This window comes from Microcaecilia unicolor, chromosome 3 (genome assembly GCF_901765095.1).
Source record: "Microcaecilia unicolor chromosome 3, aMicUni1.1, whole genome shotgun sequence".
Lineage (NCBI taxonomy): Eukaryota > Metazoa > Chordata > Amphibia > Gymnophiona > Siphonopidae > Microcaecilia > Microcaecilia unicolor.
The window spans coordinates 410,965,658-410,992,258 of NC_044033.1; the positions used below are offsets into that span (position 1 = coordinate 410,965,658).

General features: G+C 45.1%; 1 protein-coding gene across 1 annotated transcript in view; it reads left to right on the top strand.

Moving 5' to 3' along the window:
* The first annotated feature begins 2,218 nt into the window (after positions 1–2,218).
* The window catches only part of LOC115464782 (39S ribosomal protein L19, mitochondrial-like), a 39,060-nt gene continuing 14,677 nt past the window's right edge, over positions 2,219–26,601 (top strand). Inside the window, exons 1-4 of the mRNA XM_030195137.1 lie at positions 2,219–2,363; positions 2,699–2,871; positions 7,366–7,422; positions 10,951–11,080. Coding sequence (XP_030050997.1) covers positions 2,219–2,363; positions 2,699–2,871; positions 7,366–7,422; positions 10,951–11,080 — 505 coding nt within the window. The remainder of the gene's footprint in view (positions 2,364–2,698; positions 2,872–7,365; positions 7,423–10,950; positions 11,081–26,601) is intronic.

Sequence of the window (26,601 nt, forward strand, 5' to 3'; positions counted from 1 at the left end):
TATTGGTTGTTGGTGTCTGATTTCTCAATAAAATTCTTCTACAAATTAAAAAAAAACCCAGCATCTGGCTCACTGGAAGGATTATGACCTTGTGGAGAGATCTGGAAGGCCACGGAGACAGCCTCTTACTGTGAATCGCTGCCGGCTGCAGGATCCTGTGAGACCTGTGGGGAGGAAGATGGGAAGGGAGAAAAGGATTTCGTTAATGTGGGAACAAAACTTTTTACCGTTCCTGTGGGGCAGTAAAAAGTTTTGTTCCCACATCCCTCTGAAGTGAGTGAACATTGAACCTAAGTCAGTGATGCTCCCAATTTGTATGGGTGATCGCTCACACGTTCACCTTAGAGGGAACACTGCTGCCCATACTCACCCACTTTGATGTCACCAGATGTGACATCATAGCCCTGCTCCTTTTGCATAAAACCCCACCTTATTTGCATAGCCCCATCTATACCTCATCCCTTTTGTATAACCCTGCCCCAAACCCCGCTCCTTTTAATGACATCACAGGAAGTGATATAGCCACACTCCCTTTCCCAAGATGGTGGCCACCACTGGTTGCACTACATCACTTCCTGTTTCTCCTGCTGGACACCATCCTGGATGGGTTCACATGAGGGGAAGTGATGTCTAAAACCCTGACACCACCCCCTACAGCCATGGAGGAATGTGCGCAGCTTAACCTGTATTTTTCTCACAGGAAAGAAAATAGACAGTTTTCTTTTTCTTATAATTTTTCTTTCAAAAGGATACCTTGTGCTTATTTTTAAGTTGGATCATGTTAGGTCTGTCTGTTTTTAAGAATGACAGACTGATTACTGAATGACAGCCGTTTTAGGTTTTAAAACAAAAGGATTGACCCCCTCCTCCTCTTTGCTTTAAAGGGCACATATAGAGAAAAACTAAGCTGTTTTATGTTTAACTTACACAAGAACCCATAGGGGGTCTGGCTCCTTAGGCGTTCAGATCCGTTCAAACAGGCAGAATACCCATGAGCCCTGCCTGCAAGAGCTGGTTTTCTCTGCAGCCAGTTCGAAAGGAAGTTTAAAAAACAAATTGTGCTGAATATGTAAAACAAACCTGTAACATAGTATTTGGCAAAGCCATCTTTTTTTTTTCTTTGAATGCTATCCTATTTTGTGTGAGTGGGCCTCAGTAGGGAGAAGAGGCCTATGGGAATCGCTATCACTGTTGCTGCCGCTGCCACCTTTTGGAAATGAAAAAAAGAAGGTAAACGCAGGGAAGAGGGGAGATGCCACTTCATGGAGAGTGCCGCCTGAGACCCCATCTCAATTGGCCTAATGGTAGGGCCGCCACTGATCACATCTCTCTTCATATGTCTTGTGGCACAAACCCCATACCATTATGTTTGTACCACAAGACGTGGCAGGCCCACCATATTGGGTGGGCAATTTTATAAAAGTCCAATTCCAAGGCTAAAGTATTGTTTTACCTGCAGAAATGCTTCTGAAAATGACTTTATCTATGTATTACATGTTGGAACAAATCAGTCATTTGTATTCTCAAAGAATAGAGCACCCTGTATCCAGAGATCATTTATCTGGGAAATGGATCCCCTCAAGCAGGCATCTCTTTTACCTTCTCTTCCTGCCTCTGCTCCATTTCCCCCCTACACAGTTCACATTAATCTGTGATACACCTCGAGGTTCAAACAGCTGACTTAAGTTGCATAGATCAGAGAAGCACTGAGGGATGGTAAGGGAAGAACTTGGCTGGGTTGGACCTGGATGGAGGGAGTGAGGAGAAGGAAAGAAGGGCCAGGCCGCTGGAAAGTTATTTGGAAAAATCCACTATCTAGAAGGTCTTAAAATCAACCAATTTGGATAAAAAGCACTCTGCTGAAATATAAAACTGTCCTAAAGAGGAGTTTTGTTCTCTCAGTGCCATTGGAAGATTGGCAGTTAATGCTGTTAGTTTTTTCAGATGTTAAAGCAGAACAGAATGGAAGTAGTAAATTTAGCTTACATCACTGAACATGACCCTTGAAGATTTTACATAATGCTGAAGTGACTCACTGATTGTAACACTACCAGAGTAGAGGGGAAACCAATAGTCCATGAAACTTTAGTGTCAATGCTCTGAACTTGGGCAGACAGTTGCACTTGTAGACTAAACATAATTGCCACAAGAGATTGCCGGTGCCAAGTCTGACTGGCCACAATTCTGTCAGCGTAGAGTCTGATGAAAAACAGGTGGCATGAAGAGGAAGAGGAGAGGTGGCCACGGGATTGGAAATGACAAGAGGCGGAAAAGAGGAAGTCAGGAGAAAGGGGCAATGGTCAGGAGACAGAAAAGGATCAGATGTCCAGAAGGCGAGTGTAAGGAAGCAGAAGAGAAACAGAGTAATGACAGAAAGTGGGATCAAATATTCAGAATGCGCACACAAAAAAATTCCTAAGTATAGAATTTCTGCTTACCTACTAATACATTAAACAAGCCTTTCTAGTCACAAGAAACTCCTTCCACTAATACGATATGTTTAGAGAGAGAATACTGTACAGCTTAACCGTCTAAAGTAAGCCAAATAAAAAAAATTCCAAGCCAGTTCAGAATACTCTGCACTAAATTCTCACTGCAGCATATCTGCTTAGCATGAGATATTCGTGGAGAGCTGCAGAAGGCAGAAGGCAGATGGCCAGTCCAACTGAAATTGCTCACCAATGAATTATTCTTCCAGATATCAAGTATTGCCATGATGCTGTTCAGGGACCCTTGATATTTTATGACAGTGTAAATAATGGTGCCAATGTGTGGTATGTGACCAGAACCTTCAAAGAGTTCAATGAATCCCCAAGAGACTCAAACCCTGGCATAGAGGTTCTCAACCAGTGTGCGACAGCAGAACCCCAGGTGTAGCACAACACAAACAGGAAAACTGTGGCTGGTGTCCAAAAGAAGAGGGATGACACACCAGGGTAGCAAAGTCTTCCTCTCACTTCTCTTTCTGCAAGATCTCCTTCCACTGGTAGGAGGAGCCAACACACAGTGGCTCTTACCTATTACTGCCTCCTCCTCTGCTGGTTTCCCCTCTGATCAATATAAGAAATGAAAAAAAAAACACTCCCTTTTATAATTACAGATCAAAATTTAAAATATATATATAATTTTATATAAAATTGTGCTCATAGAAAAAGATGGCTACAGACATAGGGTATGTTTACTAAGATGCGTTGGCATTTCTAACATGCTTTTAAATTTAAGGTGCGTTAAACGCTAACGCGCCTATACATTCTATGGGTGCATTAGGTTTAATGAGTGTAAATCATTTATGCACGTTAAAAATGCTAACGTGCCCATAGCGCTCCTTAGTAAACATAGGCGATAGTCTGGTGTCTAACAGTCACATCTCATTTAAATATAATCACTGCACAATAAAGTTTATTAATTTTATAAAGCAACCAAAACATTTTTCTTTTCAAAACTAAATGGCACAAAACAACAAGACACAACAGGAATTGGCTGCAACAAATTCAATTTAAAAAAAAAATAATCAAAACAGTGAATTCACTATCTAAAAAAAAATGTAATTCCCAGCTGGTAATTGTGAGTTAAGGAAACTTCATAAAACAGAAAAAAAGAGAGGTTCTTGGTCCCCGACATGGACCACGTTTCACCAGAGTTTCTTCAGGAAGACTCCAAAAATGAGTACAAAGAAGTTATACAAAAGTGTCCCAAAATTACCAAACCACGCTAGCGATTCCTGCACAGCAATGTCGATGAAGCCCATTCAACATGGAAAGTAAAAGGGGCCCTTAATCGTCTACAGAGTAGCTTCCACTTTTAAAATGAACAGTAGAGGATTTATTCTCATCCCACTCCAAAAAGGCAGACTTATCAATGAGATGATTCTTAATGAGGTGCACAGTTGCTTCTCACAGTTGTTAAGAAACACAGGAGCCCTTTACTAAGCCGTGTAGGCGCCTACACACGGCCAATGCATGCCAATTTGGAACTATCGCCCGGCTACCCATGTGGTCTGGGCGGTAATTTCATTTTTTACGTGTGTCCACTATGAGCGCTGGAAAATATATTTTATTTTCCGGCCCATGGCACTAACCGGGTGGTAATCAGCATTGTACGCATGTTGACGATTACCACCTGATTAACACGTGAGAACTTACCGCTAAGTAAATGGGTGGCAATAAGGTCTCAGGCCCAAAATGGATGCACGCCAATTTTTATTATGCAGCACATCCATTTTTGGCCAAAAAAAGGCCTTTTTTGCAGGTGCGCCAAAAAGTGAACCTGCATGTGTCCAATACACGCCTCTATACCAGAGCAAGCCACTTTTCGGAGCACCTTAGTAAAAGGACCCCACAGGCTGTTAAATGCGGAAGACAGCAGTTTGTCGGTTGGACCACTAGATGACCAAAAGCAGCGTTCATGGATAATAAGGTAATAGCAGAAAAACAATTTTTGGCTCATAGCAGTCGGCAAAGGCAACTGTTGCCTTACCAATTTATTAGATTCTTTTAAAGGTATAAAAAAACTAATGGATAATGGTGAGCCAGTTGTTATTAGGGGCCAGAGTCAATAAATGGTGACCAAAGTTAGGCACCAGTATAATCTGCACAGAGCACCTGTACAGAATACTAGCTTGGTGTGCGTCTCACACCTAAGTTTGGGCACAAGCACTTCTACCTGTCAAAAGCTGGTGTAAATGCTTGCTTGATGACAGGCGCGCCTTATTTCTGGGAACACTGCTGACCCAACCAGGCCCCTCCCATGGCTTTTGAGTTGCACACTATCCAGCTTATTTTCTAAATCGATATAATCAAAAGCTGATTTTGGGCGCCCTCAACTGCGGAGACGAACAAAGGTTACGGGGGCATGTCGGAGGCATAGCGAAGGCGGGACTGTGACGTGTTTATCGGCCAAGGTGAGATGGGCATCCTCGGTCGATAATAGAAAAAAGAAGGGCGTCCCTGGCGAGAATTTGGTCCGTTTTATTTGGTCCCTTTTTTTTTAAGGTCCAATTCACAAAAAAGTGCCCGAACTGCCCAGATGACCACTGGAGGGAATCGGGGATGACCTCCCCTGACTCCCCCAGTGGTCACTAACCCCCTCCCACCCTAAAAAAAACAACTTTAAAAACTTGTTTTGCTAGCCTCTATGCCACCATCAAATGTCATACTCCGGTCCATCGCAGCAGTATGCAGGTCCCTGGAGCAGTTTTAGTGGGTGCAGTACACTTCAGGCAGGCGGACCCAGGCCCATCCCCCCCTACCTGTTACATTTGTGGTGGAAAATGGGAGCCCTTCAAATCCCACCAGAAACCCACTGTACCCACATGTGGATGCCCCCCTTCACCCCTTAGGGCTATGGTGGTGGTGTATAGTTGTGGGGAGTTGGTTTTGGGGTTTTTTTGTGGGGGGGGGGGGCTCAGCACCGAATGTAAGGGAGCTATGTACCTGGGAGCAATTTGTGAAGTCCACTTCAGTGCCCCCTAGGGTGCCCGGTTGGTGTCCTAGCATGTGAGGGGGACCAGTGCACTACGAATCCTGGCCCCTCCCACGACCAAATGCCTTGGAGTTGTTCATTTTTGAGATGGGCACCCTTGGTTTCCAGTATTGGCGAAAACCGAGGGCGCCCATCTCTACAGCCGGCGATCTCAGCATTTGACCCAAATGTTGAGATTTGGGCACCCCCAACCGTATTATCGAAACAAAAGATGAAAGCACATCTCATTTCGAAAATACGGTTGGCCCCACCCCTTCACGGCACCATCCTCGGAGATGGGTGCCCTTAGAGATGGGCGTCCCCAATCGAAAATGCCCCTCCACAAATTTTAGGCATGCATGTTATAGAATAAGGCGTAGGACAGATCTGCACGTCTCTTAATTACTGCCAATTAAGTGCTTGTTAACTGCAATAATTGTTAATTAGTTTACACACAGATCTGGGATCCACACCTAAATTTGGGCGACCTATACAGAAATGGGGGAAAGTGTATTTGGATTTTCAAAAGGTGTTTGACATGGAGGGGCATTTTTGACATGGCATCTAAGTCCGGCTTTGGCCATTTTGCACAAAATGTCCAAAAAAAAAAAAAACGTCTATCTTTTTTTGTTTTCGAAAATACTGTTTCAAACAAGATTTTGTGCTTTGGATATTTTGTTTTTTTGGTCCATTTTTGGAAAAAAAAAAAACCAAACAAATAAGTGCAAAACGTAGAGATTCATGCCATTGGGATGCAGGAGGAGCCATCATTTTTAGTAGACTAGTCCCCCATACATCCCAGGAGAGCAATGGTGCACATCTGTGCACTTCCTGAAAATGCTCCCAGGTGCACATCTCACCTTTGCTCTCTTATCTTGTCCCCTAAGCTCTCCAAAACACACTGTCCCCCCCCCCATTGTGCACCACTCCAATAGCCCTTATGGGTGAAGGGGCACCTATATGTGGGTACAGTAGGGTTTTGGTAATTTTGGGAGGGGTCACAGTTTCCACCACAAGTGTGATAGCTAGAGGGAGATAGGGACCTGGCTCCCCCATTCCATAGTGCACTGCACCAACCACTACAGTACTCCAAGGACCTGCATGCTGCTCTAATAGACCTGACTAACATCTGAGGCTGTCATAGAGGCTGGTAAGTCATATTTTTAATTAATTAATTTATTTGTTGCATTTGTATCCCACCTCTTTGCAGGCTCTATGTGGCTTACAATACATCATGAATAATGAGAATACTTGAGAAAGTATACAATTAGTAATAACAGAAGGATTTTGGGTAACATGATAATGATAAAAGATGATCATATTTTAGCAAGCAATCATAGTAAGCAATATTTAAGAATTATATAAGAATTATATAGAAAATGGGCATTTAGTAGTAGCGAAAAACATGGTAATGGTAATCACATTTTTGGGGAGTGGGAGGGGGTCAGTGACCACTGGGGGGTATTGGGGGGTCACCCCGATTCCCTCCAGTGGTCATTTGGTCATTTAGGGCATCTTTTTGTGCCTTATTCGTTCTGAAAACAGGTCTAAACCAAAACATCTTAGTTTTAGTCCTGGACGTTTTTCTTTTGTTCCATTCTGGCTATAAAACATCCAAGTGTTATGCACACCATACTCCTGCCTTTGAAACGCCACCAACACACCCCCCTTCTGATGTGGACGCACTGCAGACTAATTGCATAGATATACATCTCAATGTTTTGATTTAATCCACCTGGTGTTTGCTGTTGAATTCAATTCACAACTCTTCTTCTAGCAAACGTTCTCACAGTCACTCTCTGAGAGGAAAAAAGACTTCAAATACCCGATACTGTTTCACTCATCAGTCCATAAAAAACCTCTCATAAGTGCTATTTCTGTATTACCCTTTTATTCTTTTCACAGGGCACAGATATTGAGGGTTCGGCTCCTAAGGAAGCAAAAGCGAAACAGGAGCTCGCTGTAAAGCGAACCCGCTAGAACACGCCCAGTCAAGATAAGTGCTTACTCTAATATAGGAATACATTACACACAAAAGGGTAATAGAGAAATAGCATTTATGAGAGGTTTTTTATAGACTGATGAGGACGCCCGCCAGCAGCAGTACAGAAATCTAGTCACACAGCACAGTGGCGTAGCCAGACAGCCAATTTTGGGTGGGCCTGAGCACAAAGTGGGTGGGCACAAAATTTTCTCTCTCCCCCCTCTCCCCAAAATTGGCTGTCTGGCTACCAACTGCCCCGAACCCCCCTCCCCCCAAACCACCGCTGCAGGTTTCTCCGGCACCACCTACCGGCACCCAATGGGCCTTCTTTCCCCCCCTCCGTCGGGCAGCGCCAGCCTAACCGTACAACAAAGCTGCACGGCACCGGATCCGTCAGCATGCTGCCGCTAGCTCCTACCTTGTCATCTTTCAGCAGAGGTGTTAGTTCTGCTGCTAAATCTGCAGCGGATCCATGCAGTGCCAGGGCTGTCTCTCTGTACGCTGCTGCGACTGCTTCCTCTGCGCTAGCCTCGCCTCACCTCCAATACTCTTTCTGAAGAGGCGGGGCTAGCGCAGAGGAAGCAGTCGCAGCAGCGTACAGAGAGACAGCCCTGGCACTGCATGGATCCGCTGCAGATTTAGCAGCAGAACTAACACCTCTGCCGAAAGATGACAAAGTAGGAGCTAGCGGCAGCATGCTGACGGACCCAGTGCTGTGCAGCTTTGTTGTACAGTTGGGCTGGCTCACGCTGCCCGACGGAGGGAGCGGAAAGAAGGCCCATTGGGTGCTCCGTTGCTGGGTGGGCCCAGGCCCGCCCAGGCCCACCCATGGCTACGCCCCTGACACAGCGGCTCAGCGGAGCGGTACATTTCACTAATTGAGTGAAACAGTACCGGGTATCTGAAGTCTTTTTTCCCTCTCAGAGAGTGACTGTGAGAAACATTTATGGTTTGCTAGAAGAATAGATATACGTCTGCAAAATAGGTTTCGAAAATACCGATTTGGATGTTTTGAGAAGAAAAACATCCAAACAGGGCTTTATGACACTTTGGACGTTTTTCTCTTTCGGAAATGTGCCCCAAAGTCTCTCATGAGAGCCTCCTTAGGAAATTAGAGAGTTATGGGATAGGAGACCATGCCCTTTTGTGGACTGCACACTATCTAAAAGACAGAAAACAAAATGTAGTTCTGAAAGGTCAATTATCCACATGGAAAAGGGTCACTAGTATCCCAAGGGTCTGTGCTGGAACTTGCGCTGTTTAACATTTTCATAAATGATCTGGAGATAAGATTGATGAGTGAGATGATCAAATTTGCAGATGCAATGTAGAGCCCAATTTTGCATAGATCAGAATTGAGATGTCCAAGGCAGAAATGGGAAGCAACTGCTTGCCCTGAGATTTGTAGTATGGAGTGTTGCCATAATTTGGGTTTCTGCCAGGTACTTGTGACCTGGCTTGGCCACTGTTTGGAAAATAGGATACTGGGCTAGATGGACCAGTGGTCTGACCAGTGGCGTTCCGAGGGGCGCTGACACCAGGGGTGCAGCCCCCCCCCATGCAGCGCGACCCCCCCCAGCGAAGGGACACCCCCCCACCCCCGTGAAAGAACCCCCCCGGGTGCATGCCGCTGGGGGGGGGTGCCGCGCGTTGGTCAGCGTCGTTCGTTTCCATGCTCCCTCTGCCCCGGAACAGGAAGTAACCAATTGTAAAGGAAGTAACCTGTTCCGGGGCAGAGGGAGCCTGGAAGCGAACAACGCTGACCGGCGCGCGGCACCCCCCCCCCCCCCAGCGGCGTGCACCAGGGGCGGACCGCCCCCCCTTGGTACGCCACTGGGTCTGACCCAGTGTGGCTATTCTTGTGTTCTTATGTTCAAGTTGGAACCAACTCAGTTCCAGCAGGCGTGCATGTATTTATATGCAGCCACTGTTTGGAATATGTATGTCAATAAAATACATGGCATTATTTTAGCAGCTTCGAAGTGCAAGTGGCAATTTTGCAATTTCCATGTGTTAAGTGGCATTGCTTCCACATGTAGCTGCCCCATTTTTCAAATCTACACATGGAAGTGCTGCCAATTAAGTAGTGAAGCTGCAATTTTAATTTGGCTTCATTTTAAAGGCAGAAATAAGCAATGGGAGATTAAGGAGAATGACTCCCTTAATCCCTTGAGTAAAGCCCTGACTGAAACATCACTTTTTGAAAACCTGTGTGTGTTTCTGAGGTGTGTAAAACCTTAGGGGAAATCATTTCCCATATATGTTTTATTCTCTTTGTAAAATAAAGAATGCCTGTGTAGATTTTTGTCTTGCCCAAGTCCCACCCAAATGCATGACCTCTTGAAATATCTGTGTGAGGTGAATTTCTACCTGTAAATAGCAGCTTTATGAGATTGCATTTACACGTGTATGCAATCTACACCTGAAAATGTTGCTCTTACAGGTGGAAATGGTTCTAAAATAAGACCAAAATTATTAAAGGTTTTTAAACTATCAAAGGATTGCAAGGATTTGAAGAAGGATCTTGTGAGACTAAGGCCATTATTTTAGGAGCCCTATGTGCAATTTTCATGTGGTAATACTGGGACTTACATGTGGAAACAACATCTATATGGAAATTACAATTTTTGAATAACAGCAGGCTACACATGTATGTGCTGGCTACATCGACAGATCCACGTTTAGAAAAGAGGCATGTTGTGGGCATGGCATGAGCAGTGCTGAAGTATTCTGCAAAGGGCGTGTACATGAAGAGCAGAAAATCTAAACACCGGCATCCTACAATTGCTATAATCACAAACAAATGGCAGCCTCACTTGTCTTTTGGAACTGGTGTTTGCTCTGATGGTTGCTGAAGGAGATCTGAGAACTGTTCAATTACCTGATTGTTGTCTGTGTCCACGAAGGTGTGTCTTTGGCTACCTTATATTTCCCTGCTCTGTTTGCAGTCCTCCTCATCATCATTGCAGCCCTCTCATTCAAATCTGGTTGCTGGTGAAGGGTCACACAGGGTGCTGATGGTGGAACAGAGGAATCAACATGGCTGACTTCAATGTCTAGGCTGTGCAGACCATGGCACAGATAAGAACAGGGAGAAGACACCTTTATCAGAGGATATATATAGGCTCAGAACATAGTTCCTGAATCTGGTTCTACTTTCATAGGACTGCCATCCACCATCTCTGTCTGTAGCTCAACCCCTCCTCCACGACACCACACAGAGTAGAAAGCCCATGCCAGAACCAGGTAGCTATCAGCCTTAACACTGGATCACTAATGCAGATCCAAAGACCTATTTGAGAAGGTCCAAGAGAATAGAGGCTGTCATGTTTTGGAACACCATACAACCAAGTGGACTATCCCAGGATACCTTTTAGCTGTTCAAACACATTTTGGCCTGAAAAATGCCTTTTGTCCCTTGGCAGATGAGCAGCAGGTGATGTATATGAGTGGGCACCCTGCTTCGTGTCACTGGATATGTAATACATTGGCTGGATGTTGTGCAGGCAGTTGATGGATGCACCTGGCATGACAGTTCAGATGTTCCCACACCTCTCCAGGTGATGACAGCCCAGACCCTGCAAACTACAGACAACCTGAATTGGCCAACGTGTTCCAGAAGACGTGTGCATCACGGTATGAAAATGGTGTATATGAAGGGATATGTGTGTTGGGGGAGGGTGGCCTGGATCTGGAAGGTGACATGATGGCACCAAGTGTTGGTCCTGACAAATGCAAAAAATAGCATACAGATAAATAAAAGATTTTCTTAATTTACATTATATATATGTACCATTAAAACATACAAAACAATATGAAGTAAAATAAGATTTTGGCCCAAGGGGGGCTGAGCTATGTGCCCCTGCTGCTTTACAGCATCACAGAGGGCCCATAGCTCTGCCCTCACTCCCTCCAGTTGGGTCAGCATAAGGCCTATTGAGTGCAGAATGTCCCAGAAGACCTGTTGCATGTCCTGCCTCATTGACCGTATTTGCAGGTGGACTTCCAGGACATTAAATGTTCAGAGAATGCAAACCCACCTGGTCCAATGTGGACAAGCTCTGCTGATATCAGATCAATAGGATCCCCTGACTCTTCCACATCCCCTCCCCTCTTGCCATTCTTGCTCCAGCTCCTCACCATTCTTTGCCTTGTGCTTCTCCTCCCCTCTTGCTTCCCCTAGGTCCTGTTGCTCCTCTACCTCCACCTCCCCCTTTCTTCTTCTGTCTCAATCTGTTTCTCTTTCTGTCTCCTGACTCTCCCCCTGCTCTTCTGTTGGCTGCTGATTCTTCTCCTCCTCCTCTTCACTGTCATCATCCTCCTGCCTCCCCACCCCCACCCCATTGTAGCTTGGGAGGCTGTTGGAGCAAAAAAATATCTATAAGCCTGGCATGAACTGAGGGATGAAAGACCTACAGGTTCCTCTTTAGTTTCAAAGGCCAGGCCATTTATTAGGTGTTAGGCACTGGCTAGGGCAATGGTTTATGCTTGGCCATGTTTTAAACTTTATGTAGAGGCAATGCTGGCTAGAAGCTTGTGGGCAGATTACACATGGGAAAAATGGAAGGGAGTGCAGAATTCTTTGGTGTTCCTTCTGCTCCATTGGCTGCATGGCAGTAGCATGGATAGTTTGGAGTGAGACCACAATTAGGGGTACACAATTGGTATGGTGTTGTAGCTGGGGACACACATCAAGATCATATGCCATGTTCCCATCTCTCAATAGGTCCTGTGGCAATACAATAAGGGCAATTCTATAACTGCACATGTCACTGCAACTAGCACAGTGGGATTCAAAAGAGGTTTGGACAAGTTCCTGGAAGAAAGGCCCATAAAAATGTCTTAGCCATGGGACAGCCATTGCTTATCCATAGAAATGAGCTATGAGAAATAGATCTATTTTTCGGAATGTGCCAGGTACTTGTGACCCGGATTGGCCACTATCAGAGACAGGCTACTGGGCTCGACAAACCCTGATGTGCTTCGTCATAACATTCCTTATGTTTTTATATCTGATGATCAGGTGACCTTCAGCAGCTGAAGGGCATATATGACCGTGATCAGCTGCTTTGCTCAACCAAGTTAACAATTTGTACAGTGTTGGGAGTTCAGAAGTGAAAAGCAGCCCACATGACACTGTCATCACAAAATGCTAAAGAACCTTTTTTTTTTTCCTCCAGCAACACTCCAGTGAGTGGAGGAGTGCTATACTGGTTAGAGCACTGGTCTTGACATCCAAAGGTGCCTGGCTCAATTCCCACCACTGCTCCTTGTAATCTTGTCACTTAACCAGTGGTGTGCTGGAGCCGGCTCACACTGGCTCGCAAGAGCCGGTTGTTAAACTTTGCTCCGACTTGCGAGCCGGTTGTTATTACGTGCAAGCTGGCTCTCCTCCCTCTCTCCCTCCCTCCGGATCCGGTCCATCACCTTCACCTTGTCCATCAAATTCTTCAGGGCAGGCAGTCTTGCCTGCCAGCTGCCGACGCTGACCCTCCCTCACTGCCGGTTCGCTCTTTAAAAATGGCCGCCGAGACTTCCAGAGGCGGCCTCGCGAGACTTCTGTTGAAGTCTTAGAGGCCGCCCTTGTAAGTCTCGGCAGCCATTTTGAATAGTGATCCGGCAGTGGGGGAGAGTCAGCGCTGGCAGCGGGCAGGCAAGACTGCCTGCCCCGAAGAATTCGACGAACAACTCGGGAGGGGGTGGCAGGGGAGAGAAAGGAGTCAGTCGCTGGACATGGGTGGCTGGAGGAGGGGCAGGGGAGAGAAGGGAGTCGCTGGACATGGGTGGCTGGAGGAGGAAGGGGGCAGGGGAGAGAAGGGAGTCGCTGGACATGGGTGGCTGAAGGAGGAGGAGGAAGAGGGGGGCAAGGGAGAGAAGGGAGTCGCTGGGCATGGGTGGCTGGAGGGGGGCAGGGGAGAGAGGTCAATCGCTGGGTATGGGTGGCTGGAGGAGGAAGGGAGGCAGGGGAGAAAAGGGAGTCGCTGGACATGGGTGGCTGGAGGAAGAAGGGGGCAGGGAAGAGAAGGGAGTCGCTGGACATGGGTGGCTGGAGGAAGGGGGGGCAAGGGAGAGAAGGGAGTCACTGGGCATGGGTGGCTGGAGGGGGGGCAGGGGAGAGAGGTCAATCGCTGGGCATGGGTGGCTGGAGGGGGGCAGGGGAGAGAAGGGAGTCGCTGGACATGGGTGGCTGAAGGAGGAGGGGGGCAAGGGAGAGAAGGGAGTCGCTGGGCATGGGTGGCTGGAGGGGGGCAGGGGAGAGAGGTCAATCGCTGGGTATGGGTGGCTGGGGGGGCAGGGGAGAGAAGGGAGTCACTGGGCATGGGTGGATGGAGGGCAGGGCAGGGGGAGAGAAGGGTCGCTGGACATGGGTGGATGGAGGGCAGCGGAGAGGAGGGGAGAGAGAAGAAATGCTGGACATGGATGGAGGGGAGGGAAGAGTGAAGAAGGAGATGAGATGAGGGAAAAGGAAGAGAGGAGAAAAACTGCACATGGATGAAGAAAATAGGCAGAAGCTGGATCCACTGGACAGTCAAGTCTGCGGAGGACCAGAAATAAAGAAGAAAGGAAAGAAATAAATGGAAAGGAAGCCCTGGAAACGGAGTTAAGATAGCAGCAGAATCAGACACTGGGCCAGCATGATCAGAAAAACAGTCACCAGACAACAAAGGTAGAAAAAAATCATTTTATTTTCATTATAGTGTTTGGAATATGTTCACTTTGAGAATCAGGTGCTCAACATTAAAAGTTTATATTTATTTACTTATTTATGGCATTTTATCACACATTAAGATTGGAACCTGGGATCACTTAATTTTTTTTTTCTGGAGTAATGCATTGCCACCCCCCCCCCCCCCCCCCCCCAGGCTCTCTCCCCGGCTATAGCCAGCTCTGCAATTGGGGGGGGGCGCAGAGGGGGACCGGGGAGAGAGCCTGTTGTTAAACATTTACCAGCACACCACTGCACTTAACCCTCCATTACCTCAGGTACAAACTTAGATTGTGAGCCCTCCTGGGAAAGAGAAATATCCAGTGTACCTGAATGTAACTCACTTTGAGCTACTACTGAAAAAGGTGTGAGCAAATCCAAATAAATAACTGAGCAAAAATGTACTGTGGTTACTAGATAAACAATATTAACTTTGCAAAATATTTGTAACACCTCTAACACAGCACGGCAGAGACGTTTAAGGATCTTATCAGTAGTATGTGGTTTTGCCAAGTATGAATCATTTAAAACATTACTTCTATAAATTAAAAAAAAAGAAGAAAACACATGGAAATGGAGACTGGACAGGCATTTAATAAGGAAATCTGCCTCTGTACAGTAAGCTGTAGTGCATGTTATAATGTTAGAGCTCCCTCTGGTGGTTGAGTTTTCCTGAACTGTATTTGAGTGCCTGATCCCTGCTTACCACAAAATACCTACCCTCGGGACAGGCAACAATTATAGGCCAGTTTGGAATTGACTAACACTGTGTTTTAGGTTACATAAAAGCGGCTTTATTTACCCAATATACTTAAAAGATTCTACAGCCACAGGTGGCCAGAATATTTCAGTGAGCATATTGTATTTGTGTGGCATTGGGGGAGGGGGGACTGTGCATGTCTCACTAAATCCATTATAGTACAGGATTATCAAGGATTTTAACATTTTTTATGAAGTGTTGGCATAAAGGAAAGACAAAGACTGTGTAACCTACATAAGACAGTTGTCAAAAATCTTAAGACTTTTTAAAGGACAGCTTTAATCTATGATCAAGGGGGATACTGTTTTGCTGTAAACAGAATGAGGCACTGGGATAGTCTGTCACTGTGAGCTATTCAGAAAATCAATAGGAGCCTTTGCAATAAGCTGGAAATGGCTGGCTGTTATAAACATACATGCATATAGAGACTAGCCTGCTTATAATCGAACGAGAAAAACGCCCAAGTTCTGACCTAAATCGGGAGATGGACGTTTATCTCACAAAAACGAATAACGCGGTATAATCGAAAGCCGAACTTGGACGTTTTCAACTGCACTCCATCGCGGAAGCGTACAAAGTTGACGGGGGCGTGTCGGAGGCGTGGTGAAGGCGGGACTGGGGCATGGTTATCACCCGAACAGAGATGGGCGCCTTTCGCCGATAATGGAAAAAAAGTATGCGTTTGTAGCTAGAATTTAGGGCACTTTTCCTGGACCCTGTATTTTCACGAATAAGGCCCAAAAAAGTGCCCTAAATGACCAGATTACCCCCAGAGGGAATCGGGGATGACCTCCCCTGACTCCCCCAGTGGTCACTAACCCCCTCCCACCACAAAAAAAATGATGTTTTACAACTTTTTATTTTTACCATCAAATGTCATACCCACCTCCCTGGCAGCAGTATGCAGGTCCCTGGAGCAGTTGTTAGGGGGTGCAGTGGACTTCAGGCAGGTGGACCCAGGCCCATCCCCCCCCTACCTGTTACAATTGTGCTGCTTAATGCTTATTAGTCGTCCAACCCCCCCAAACCCACTGTACCCACATGTAGGTGCCCCCCTTCACCCCTTAGGGCTATAGTAATGGTGTAGACTTGTGGGCAGTGGGTTTTGAGGGGGAAGGGTGCTATGCACCTGGGAGCTCTTTTACCTTTTTTTTTGTTTTTGTAAAAGTGCTCCCTAGGGTGCCCGGTTGGTGTCCTGGCATGTGAGGGGGACCAGTGCACTACGAATCCTGGCCCCTCCCATGAACAAATACCTTAGATTTATTCGTTTTTGAGCTGGGCGCTTTCATTTTCCATTATCGCTGAAAAACAAAAACGCCCAGTTCACAAATTGTCGAATAAAACATGGACGTCTTTCTTTTGCGAAAATACGGTTTGGTCCGCCCCTTCACGGACCCGTTCTCTGAGATAAACGTTTTCGTTCAATTATGCCCCTCAATGCATCATAGCCAATTCAATGACATGTAACCCCTGTTTCTAGGGCTAGCAGCATCTAGATCAGTGGAACAAGCAGACACTCCATGCTCTGTATCTGATAGGGAGGGAGAAGAGAAAACTCGTTTAGCATCCAAGTATAGAGAAAAATATTATACAATGCATCAGTTTGGGGGTGTTCCAAAGTAAGGGGGGCTTTTTACAAAGCATGAAATTGGCACGCACTGGGTCATTTTTTATCCGTGGCTGGGAAAGGGCCTTTTTTTAAATGAGGCAGTAAATGGTCCTGCTCCAATATGAGAGGAACACCAACAAAAGTGGAGGAACACTCAATCCCTACGTGAGTCAATCAAGCAGAGGAAGGAGTAGGGTAGGCTGGCTCTTTCCAAACAAGGTAGACAAATGCACAGTAATAGGTCTTTATTGAAAAACATAAGACTCCTGAGGAAGGTGCTTAGGCGCTGAAACACAGCAGCTGTGTAGAGTTGCTTGGTGATTTTCAATAAAGACCTATTACCGTGCATACGTCTACCTTGTTTGGAAAGAGCCAGCCTACCCTACTCGTGAACTAATAAGAAAAGTAGTGCGCGACTATTTACTGCCTGAGCCCTTAACGCCACCTATTTACTTGACGGAAAGGGCTCACCCACTACTCATGCAGTAATCAGGCAGCGCTGGCCAATGTGGAATGCCCTCGCGGTAGAAAATTAAAAATGATTTTCTACAGCAGTGACCGGCACACGCCAACTTCAAAATTACCGCCGGGCACCCATGCTGCTCTGATTTGGTGCACACTCTCCACATTTTAGCACTAACACAGCTTAGTAGAAGGGCCCCTGAATCCTGTCTACTAGGAAATTTGATGCAAATGAATAATATGGCAAACAGTGTATTTATGCCTATTACAATCCATGCAGAAAACCAAGAACTCGTAGGGGATATTGTGATATAGAATTGTAATATAAAAATAAGTGGTTCAAATTCACAGTCAATGCGCAATCTGCACATACTAAGGGTTTCATCATCACCCTCCACTAGCAAGAAGGGCATTCTCTGGAGATGTACCTTCCCTGAGCAAGAACTAATACCTCAAACAATTTTTCAATAAACAGTATGAGCTGTAAATCCTACTTAGGTAATCTAATACTATAAATACTGGAAAAACAGCAAAACTCAATCTATTTGAAAATTAGATAGACCACTGGCAAAAGCATAGCAATAATTAAAAAAAACTTTCAGAAAACTCCATTAACCAACTAAAGGGCCCTTTTACTAAGCTGTGTAGGCGCCTATGCGCATCCTACGCATGTCAATTTTGAACTACCACCCGGCTACCACTTGGCCCGGGCAGTAATTCCATTTTTTTACGTGCATGCACTAAGCACGCCAGAAATTTGCTGGCAATCAGCATTGTACGCGCGTAGACCATTACCACATAGACTTTACCGCTAGGTCAATGGGTGGTGGCAAGGTCTTGATTGGTTGAATGATATCTCCTTTAAAAATCTTTCATAGTTTGGTGTTCCGCTTAAATATATTTTCAGAAGGGCAATTAAACAATGCTGGGCACAATGGGCACTATGGACCCGATATTCAAAGCAATTTAGCTGGCTGGTTAAATCACTTGGTTGATGTTAGCCACTAATATTCAGCAGCATGTAACTGGCTAAGTGCCGCTGAATATCGCAGTTTGTGCCTAAAACAAAGCCGGCTATCTTGGGGGACGTTCCGGGGACGGAGTCAGCACTTGGCCACTTAAGTGCTGATATTCAGCCCTTAAGAAGGAGATTCTATATGTGACACCTAAAAAATCAGCACTGACTAAGCATATTCTATAATCGGCACCTAGATTTAGGCGCCGATTATAGGATACGCTTAGTTGATATTTCAGCACCTCAATCTGCGTGCATCCATTTACACCAACTAAAACATGGTACATAAGTATTGCCATACTGGGACAGACCAAAGGTCCATGAAGCCCAGCATCCTGTTTCCAACAGTGGCCCATCCAGGTCACAAATACCTGGCAAGATCCCCAAAAAGTACTAAACATTTTATACTGCTTATCCCAGAAATAGTGGATTTTCCCCAAGTCCAATTTAATAATGGTCTATGGACTTTTCCTTTAGGAAGCCGTCCAAACCTTTTTTAAACTCTGCTAAGTTAACTGCCTTTATCACATTCTCTGGCAACGAATTCCAGAGTTTAATTACACGTTGAGTGAAGAAACATTTTCTCTGATTCATTTTAAATTTACTACTTTGTAGCTTCATCGCATGCCCCCTAGTCCTAGTATTTTTGGAAAGCATAAAGGGAAAGGGAAATGGGACTTGACATACCGCCTTTCTGAGTTTTTTTGCAACTACATTCAAAGCGGTTTACATATATTCAGGTACTTATTTTGTACCAGGAGCAATGGAGGGTTAAGTGACTTGCCCAGAGTCACAAGGAGCTGCAGTGGGAATCAGTTCCCCAGGATCAAAGTCCACTGCACTAACCACTAGGCTACAGACGAGCGCTTCACATCTACCCTTTCAACGCCTCTCATTATTTTATAAACTTCTATCACATCTCCCCTCAGTCGCCTTTTCTCCAAGCTGAAGAGCCCTAGTCGCTTTAGCCTTTCCTCATAGTCGTCCCATCCCCTTTATCATTTTCGTCGCCCTTCTCTTTATAAATCCCGCTGCATAGATTTAGGTGCATTAGGCCGTATTTTATAACTAGGCATCTAAATTTCAGAATGCCCACAAAACACATATTTCCCCACCTATAACCACACCCCTTTTTGCTTGCATGGGTTAGAAGTTCGGCGCACACCTTTACAGAAAACGTTTAGCGAGTTGTGCGTCTAAATTCTAATCAGTGCCAATTAGTGCTCATTATTGCTTGTTAAGTGCTGATATCAGTGCTCATTAGCTTGTTAAGCCAATTAAGTTATGCACGGTGTTATAGAATCCACACCAATTTCAGTGCCTAAATCTAAGCACACTATATAGAATCTGAGGGTAAGCAGCCAGACCACATAAAAGGGAACGCATAAAGTCTGCCCTATTTTTATGCGGTAACCTATGGCTGCTTAAATGATGAATACTGACTTAAGCGGCTATCTGTTAAACAACTTTAAAATAATCAGATATTCAATGCTGAAGCCTGCATAGATCTCAGCTTTGAATATACTGGGAATAACGCCATCAGCAGTGCGCAAAACGCTCAAAGCCAATGGCTGAATATTGACCTCTACACAGTTAAATTACTTTTCAGTAGGTAATCCAAAAATTTTAACTACTGAGAAATAGTTGGTAGTTGCCTAATAGTTAAACTACATTTTAAGTGGTTAATTACTAAGGGTTCCTTTTTACTAAGCGGCAGTAAGCCCAACGAGGGCTTACCGCTCGCTATAACGGAAGTACCGCCAGGCTACCGCAGCAGCCCGGTGGTACTTCCCACCCCTACCATGCTGCCATTTTCGGTGCTACAAAAATAAATACAGACTGTACCCAGCGGTAATCGGGCAATGCCACATGCTGCCTGGTTACTGCAGGGTTAGCGCGGGAGCCCTTACCGCCACCTCAATGGGTGGCGGTAAGGTCTCCCACCGAAATGGCCAGGCGGCAAGTGCTTTACTTGCTGCCTGGCCATTTCCTGCAGGAAAGCAAGACCTTCCCTTTTACCAGCTGCGGTAAAAGGGGGCCTCGGCACGCGTGTAAAACACGTTTCAACGCCAGCACTTGCCCCCTTTGCCGTCAGAAGTGCATCCAAATCTCAAGGGGGCATGTCAGGGGCATGTTCAGCGTGGGACTTGGGCGTTTTTCAGCCATAATGGAATAAAACAAAAACGTCCAGGACTAAAACTAAGACGTTTTGAGCTAGACCTGTTTTTGTTATGAATAAGGCACAGAAAGGTGCCCTAAATAACCAGATGACCACTGGAGGGAATCAGGGGTGGCCTCCCCTTATTCCCTCAGTGGTCACTAACCCCCTCCCACCCCCAAAAAATGTGATGAAAAACATTACTTGCCAGCCTCTATGCCAACCTCAGATGTTATTCTCAAGTCCATTAGAATAGCATGTAGTCTAGTAGTGGTGCAGTGCACTGCAGACAGGTGGACCCAGGATCCTACCTCCCCTACCTGTTGCACTTGTGGAGGAAACTGTGAGCCCTCCAAAACTCACCAGAAACCCACTGTACCACATATAGGGGGGGGGGGGGTTGGGGGGCTCAGCAGACAAGGTAAGGGAGCAATGGTCAGATTTGTACCTGGGAGCTTTTTATGAAGTCCACTGCACTGCCCGCCCCCCTTTCAACAGAATTAGTATTTTAGTTTTTGTGATTGGTGATTTTTCTGCTTTGTTTGGGGTTCTTTTACTAAGAGGTGGCACATGGGCATAGTTTGACTGTTTAATTTGGGGGGGCAAAGGGTGTGGCTTGGCACATTTGCATATATACATCTCATACATATTCATTATGGCTATTAATAAAGTCAACAAAAGCACACACGCACCAGACTAAAATGCTGAATATGAAGCCAGCATATCAAAAACAATAGGGCCAGACATTTTATGAAATAACACAAAACCCTACAAAAGACACTCAAAAACTATACAGAAAACTTAACACACAACAGTCTTAACCCACCTATGACAAGACAGTGCTATACAGTTTACACTGGACCCTAGAGCACCAATATACCTACTACTGGAAAACTGTAACAAGCTGGACTGTTACACATTCCTACACAAACACTACATGCTAGCAGAATCCGTCACGTCAGTCACATATGCAGAACATGGACAGACCCTCATGTGATACAAAATAGGGAACCACAAAAAACATGCCCACAAAAACTGAAATATAGATCTACTACTACTTAACATTTCTAGAGCGCTACTAAGAAAGCCAGACTCTGTAAGCAGTGCAAATACTGGTAAAAGAGAAACAGAAATGTATTTTCTCCTGTACTTTGCAAAATACAACACTAGAAAAAAAATGTACATTTCATAAAGCAGGCACATCTTAGTCCTTAAAACGTATTAAATAAAAAGAATGTTTTCTTTTCTACCTTTGTTGTCTGAGCATTCTATTTTTCTAGTTGGTCTGGTCCCAGTCTCTTTTCCACTTTCCATGTATCAGTCTTCTCCTAAATTCTTTTCAAGGATGACTTTCCATTTCTTCGCTCTTCTCTTGTCTTCCTGTCCTTCTCTGCATCTGTCTGGCACTGATCTTTCGTTTTACGTCCCCCCCCCCCCCCACACACACACACTTTTCTCTCACTCTTTAGTCCTTAGTATCCATCTACCTATTGGCTTTGACCATCTCCCTCTCAATCCCTCTCCAGCACTCCCATTCCCAGTCTCCTAAATACCTCCCCCATTTTCACCCACTTCATTAGTCCTCCATTCTACTACTACTACTACTACTACTACTACTACTACTACTTAACATTTCTAGAGCGCTACTAGGGTTACGCAGCGCTGTACAGTTTAACAAAGAGGGACAGTCCCTGCTCAAAGGAGCTTACAATCTAAAGGACGAAATGTCAAATTGGGCAGTCTAGATTTCATGAATAGAGGTATAGTGGTTAGGTGCCAAAGGCGACATTGAAGAGGTGGGCTTTGAGCAAGGATTTGAAGATGGGCAGGGAGGGGAGCCTGGTGTATGGGCTCAGGGAGTTTATTCCAGGCATTCTCATACTCTGTACTCACCCCCTTTGCCCTCATCTACCCTCCACTGCATCTCATCACCCTATCAGTCCCAGCTCCATCCAAGTCTCTCCTTTCTTCCCTTGCCTCCAAGGCCACTCTTCTGCCTGTTACCTTTTACCCGATGCCCAATAACTTATCTTTCACCATCTTTTTAACCCCTTTCTACCATAACTCAACCCCCTCCAGAGACTTATCCCCTTCTCCTATACCCCTCACCAGTATCCCAATCCCTTTTCAATGTCTCTTAGCCTCTCTCCAGTCTTCCAGGTCATTCACATTATGTCTCAACCTTTTCTCACATCATCCCTTTTTCTTGCCCTTTTTCTCATATCCCTCATTCCACATCCTGCTTCATCCCCTCTCCCACCCCCCAGTCCCATCCATCCTCTGCTCCTTCCCTCTGCTCACCACCCCTCCCAGTCCCATCCATCTTCTGCTCCTTCCCTCTGCTCACTACCCCTCCCAGTCCCGTCCATCTCCTGCTCCTTCCCTCTGCTGTGCCCCATCTCTCCCAGTCCCATCCATCCTCTGCTCCTTCCCTCTGCTCACCACCCCTCCCAGTCCCATCCATCTCCTGCTCCTTCCCTCTGCTGTGTCCCACCCCTCCCAGTCTGGGTTGCACCCCGCCCACGAGTTCCAGGATCGCGCAAAGACACTTTGAGGACTGGGATCGTTATCCCCTCCCCTGGCGCAGCAGTCTTCAATCTTTCTGTGCTCCTGGCAGCGTTAGTGATGTATACACGCTGCCTTCGGTCTGCCCCGGAAGCCTTCTCTTCAACTTCCTGTTCACGCATAGGTGGGACCAAGAGACGCTGCAGAGAAAAGGCTTCTGGGGCAGAGCAAAGGCAGCATGGATACATTACTAACGCTGCCAGGCGCCCAGATAGATTGAAGACTACAGCGCCGGAGGGAGGAAGAGAGGGGGTAGATGGAATCGTGATCAGAAATTCAGGAGGTGGCAAGCCATTTGGTGGGGGCACTGCCCCCCTCGCCTCCCCAAACTATGCCCATGGCAAGCCTAATAGCTACTGCAGTGGACTTTGATCCTGGCAACCTGAGTTCAATTCCCACTGCAGCTCCTTGTGACCATGGGCAAGTCACTTAACCCTCCATTGCCCCAGGTACAAAAAAACTCAGATTGTGAGCCCTTTAGAGACAAAGTACCTGCATAAAATGTGCCCAGTGCTGCGTATGTCTAGTAGCGCTATAAAAATGACCAGTAGTAGTAGTTAGTAGTAAGCACTAACGTGTTTATTTTGCGGGAAAATGCACTACAGCGGGGCGCGCTCAGGTATCCTGCGGTAGATTACACTTCCCGTGTTCTACAAAAGACTTTTTAATTTTTAGCACTGGGAATGTGTTTGGGGGAGTGGAGAGCAGGTGTGCCCAGCGCTAATCAGTTAACATAGCTGCATTGCCGCGTGACAACTGATTAACACATTGTTAGCGCGTGAGTCCTTTCTGCCTACTAACTAGGTGTCAGTAAGGGATCACAAGCTAATGGCCCCGCTCTAATTGGGAAATTAGCGTGGGGCCATTAATTGAGGAAAAGAAAAATTGGTCATTTTACAGCTGTGTTAAAAATGACCTCAGCGCACAGGGAAATTCACGTGCTAGTCACAGCTCAGGCCATCTTTTAGTGCAGCTTAGTAAAAGGGCCCTTTGTTTGTTCCTACAAAATTATCCCCAACATGTCTTATAACTGGGCTATGCACTTCAAACTAGCTTAAACTGACAAAATAAATCACACAAGCCTAGCCTTTGGGTCATGTATAAAGAAGCTGTAGACAGCAATACAGGGTATTAGTCTCAGTAAGATAAATGTTATAATTAATAGGAAGATTAATGCCTGTGGCCAGGTGAAAAGCCAGGTCATCTCTAATAATATGCCTGTAACTGGGGGGGGGGGGGGGTGTCTCCTGCTTGCCAAGTGTTAATTTAAGGATTTGATGGATTGCAAAGCTAATTACTTTCTGTACCACATTTGACAAAGAAAAAAAGAAGTGATTTATATATTAGTGATGCTTAAGCAAATATTTAGTTATGGAGACCTAAACCTGTTCCTAAGATTTATTTATGAGGAAACAGGAGTAAAAAGTAATTACATATTAGCTAGGTTTCTGGGAGCAATCCTTAGTAAAAAAAAAACAAATTATTCTTCATGCACAAAAATGCTCAAGAGATCTAAAACTTCCTAGACATCATAAACAAAACAGAGAGGTTTAAAATACTTCCTGCTGGTGAAGAAAAGTGAACTTTGCCTTTTTAAAGATTGATTGAAAACACACAGTTTAAGACATATGTGCTGTCATTATTAAGATCATTATTTTTGATATTCAGCATTTTTCACAAAGCTACAATGCTGTTGAAGCACTGAGAAGCTTGTGTGTGATGATTACAACTGAGATACCATTGTGTCCTTATGAATACACTAACATTTTTAGAGGTAAATGTATAAAAATGACATAATTGTGGTAAAAAAAAAGTTCTACTGGGTCTGATTCAAAGCAATTTAAGTGGGCAGATGGTGGTAGAGGATGTTACATAGGAGCTGCACACAAATAAATAATGCACTTACCTTTACTGCGTAAAAGGAGTGGGAAGTGGACCAATGACTCCAGGGAAACGGGATATAAGATTTCAAAGTTCCCCTTCAGAACTCCTGCATCTCTCACCTTCCTTCTTCCATCCCATGATTTCCAGCTTCTCTCTCCTGCTTTCTCCCCTCCCATGATCTTCAGCATCCCTGTTTTTCCTTCCCCTCTATAATCTCCTGTATGTCTCTCTTTCCTTCCCTACCTGCCTTCATCTCCAGAATGTTTCTCTTTCCTTCTCCCCATCATCTCTCTTCTTCTTTTTCTGCTCACCCCTCCCCACGATCTCCAGCATATCTCCCCTTCTTCCTGGATAATAATACCATTATTCAGCTTACTCTCTCTCTTCGCTCCCCTCTTCTCTCCCCCTTGCCACATGCCATTAGACCCTTCATCTCAAAGCCGCACCAAAGTCAATTGTATAGCTAAGCAAGGTGCACTGCAAACTTCTGCACCAACATGTCCCCTCATTGTCATATAGATCCCCTATGGGTGAGCTTTTAAAAATGGATGGTAAAAGGATTCAATTACGGTGTAAGGTTCCTCACTAAACACTCACCACATAGGGAATTTACAGGAAAATTGGGGAAATTCAATGCTAGATATGCTATATAGGGTGCAATTTAAGGTGTTAAATGAATTTCCCCTGATGATGGTTCAAGTGTTACCAAGCGATAACAATATTGCACACTACTGTTTAGATTATAATGATTTATTGCAAAAGATGGGTTTTTTTATCCAATAAATATCAGCAATAAATAGATTTTAAAAACAGCTGTATTAAAATGTAGTTATTCTATTGAGTTAAAATGCTAATTTTAAAGTGCAAATGTTTTCCTCACATTTCACGACAATGAAATTATATGCATGCATTCCTGACCTGAAACAATTTCCCTTTCTAACCTTCAGAAAATAGGTACGCTGACAATCAATCAATACATTTTCATCTAACCAATATCCTCAACCAAACCAATCAGATAAGTATTACAATTGCTTATTTTCTCTATTGCTCAAAATTTACTTTCACTGTGAAATATTATTAAAGAAATTGATTCTTTGTGTGAATTTTTCTTTTTAAGGAGTCAAACCTCCCTCACTTGAATATGAACACACGCCTCCACCTCAAGGTAAATATTTGGCTATGAATGTAAAGTCTCTGAATCGCTGAGGGCAATGATGCTTGTACTTAGCTGTGCTTTTAGTTGACCTTTCTTGTATAGGGAGAATCTTTGGTCTTTCTTGAAACGTTGGTGCACGTGCTGCTTCGGCGTTGCTCCTTCTGCGTTGCTCAACAGCCTCAGTACCTGTACTTTAATTAACTTTTTAAACCCCATTTACAGTCAGTTGGGTCCTCTCCCCCCCCCCCCCCCCCCCCCCCCCCAGGAAGAGAATGAAGAGTTGCCAAGTTACTCATTCCAGACAGGAGACTTTTTGGCCAATCCTAGATTTCTGCCAACCTCAATCTGGTGCATTATGGGACCTGTAGCACTGATTTAAATGGATAGAATCATGTACTACACTGTTTTGTGATGTAAGTTTAAAACCCGGACCAACCAAAAAGTCTCTCTCCTGGAGTGGGTAACTTGGTAGCTCTGAGAATGGCATGTCAGATGGGGAGGGACCAGGCAGAGAATAACAGAGAATATCAGTGCAGGGGCTTACTGCATACCAAAACCAGCAGCAGCAGTCAAAACATGATGACAATCTGACCAGCAAAGAAGAAAAGCACAAAAAGGGCATTCACGACTGGAAACAATCTTTGAAGACTTGCTTGTGAACCAATTGGGACAGCCTTCAACAATCTGACCAGACATGCCAAGTTGCCCAGTTTTAGGATAGAGACTTTTTGGCTAGTCTTGCTTTTAACTCACATTCCAAAGCGGTGTGGGATTTGTAGTGCCTGATCCTGCTCATTGAAATCAGTGCTGCAAGTCGCATAATGCATCAGGATATGGTGGTC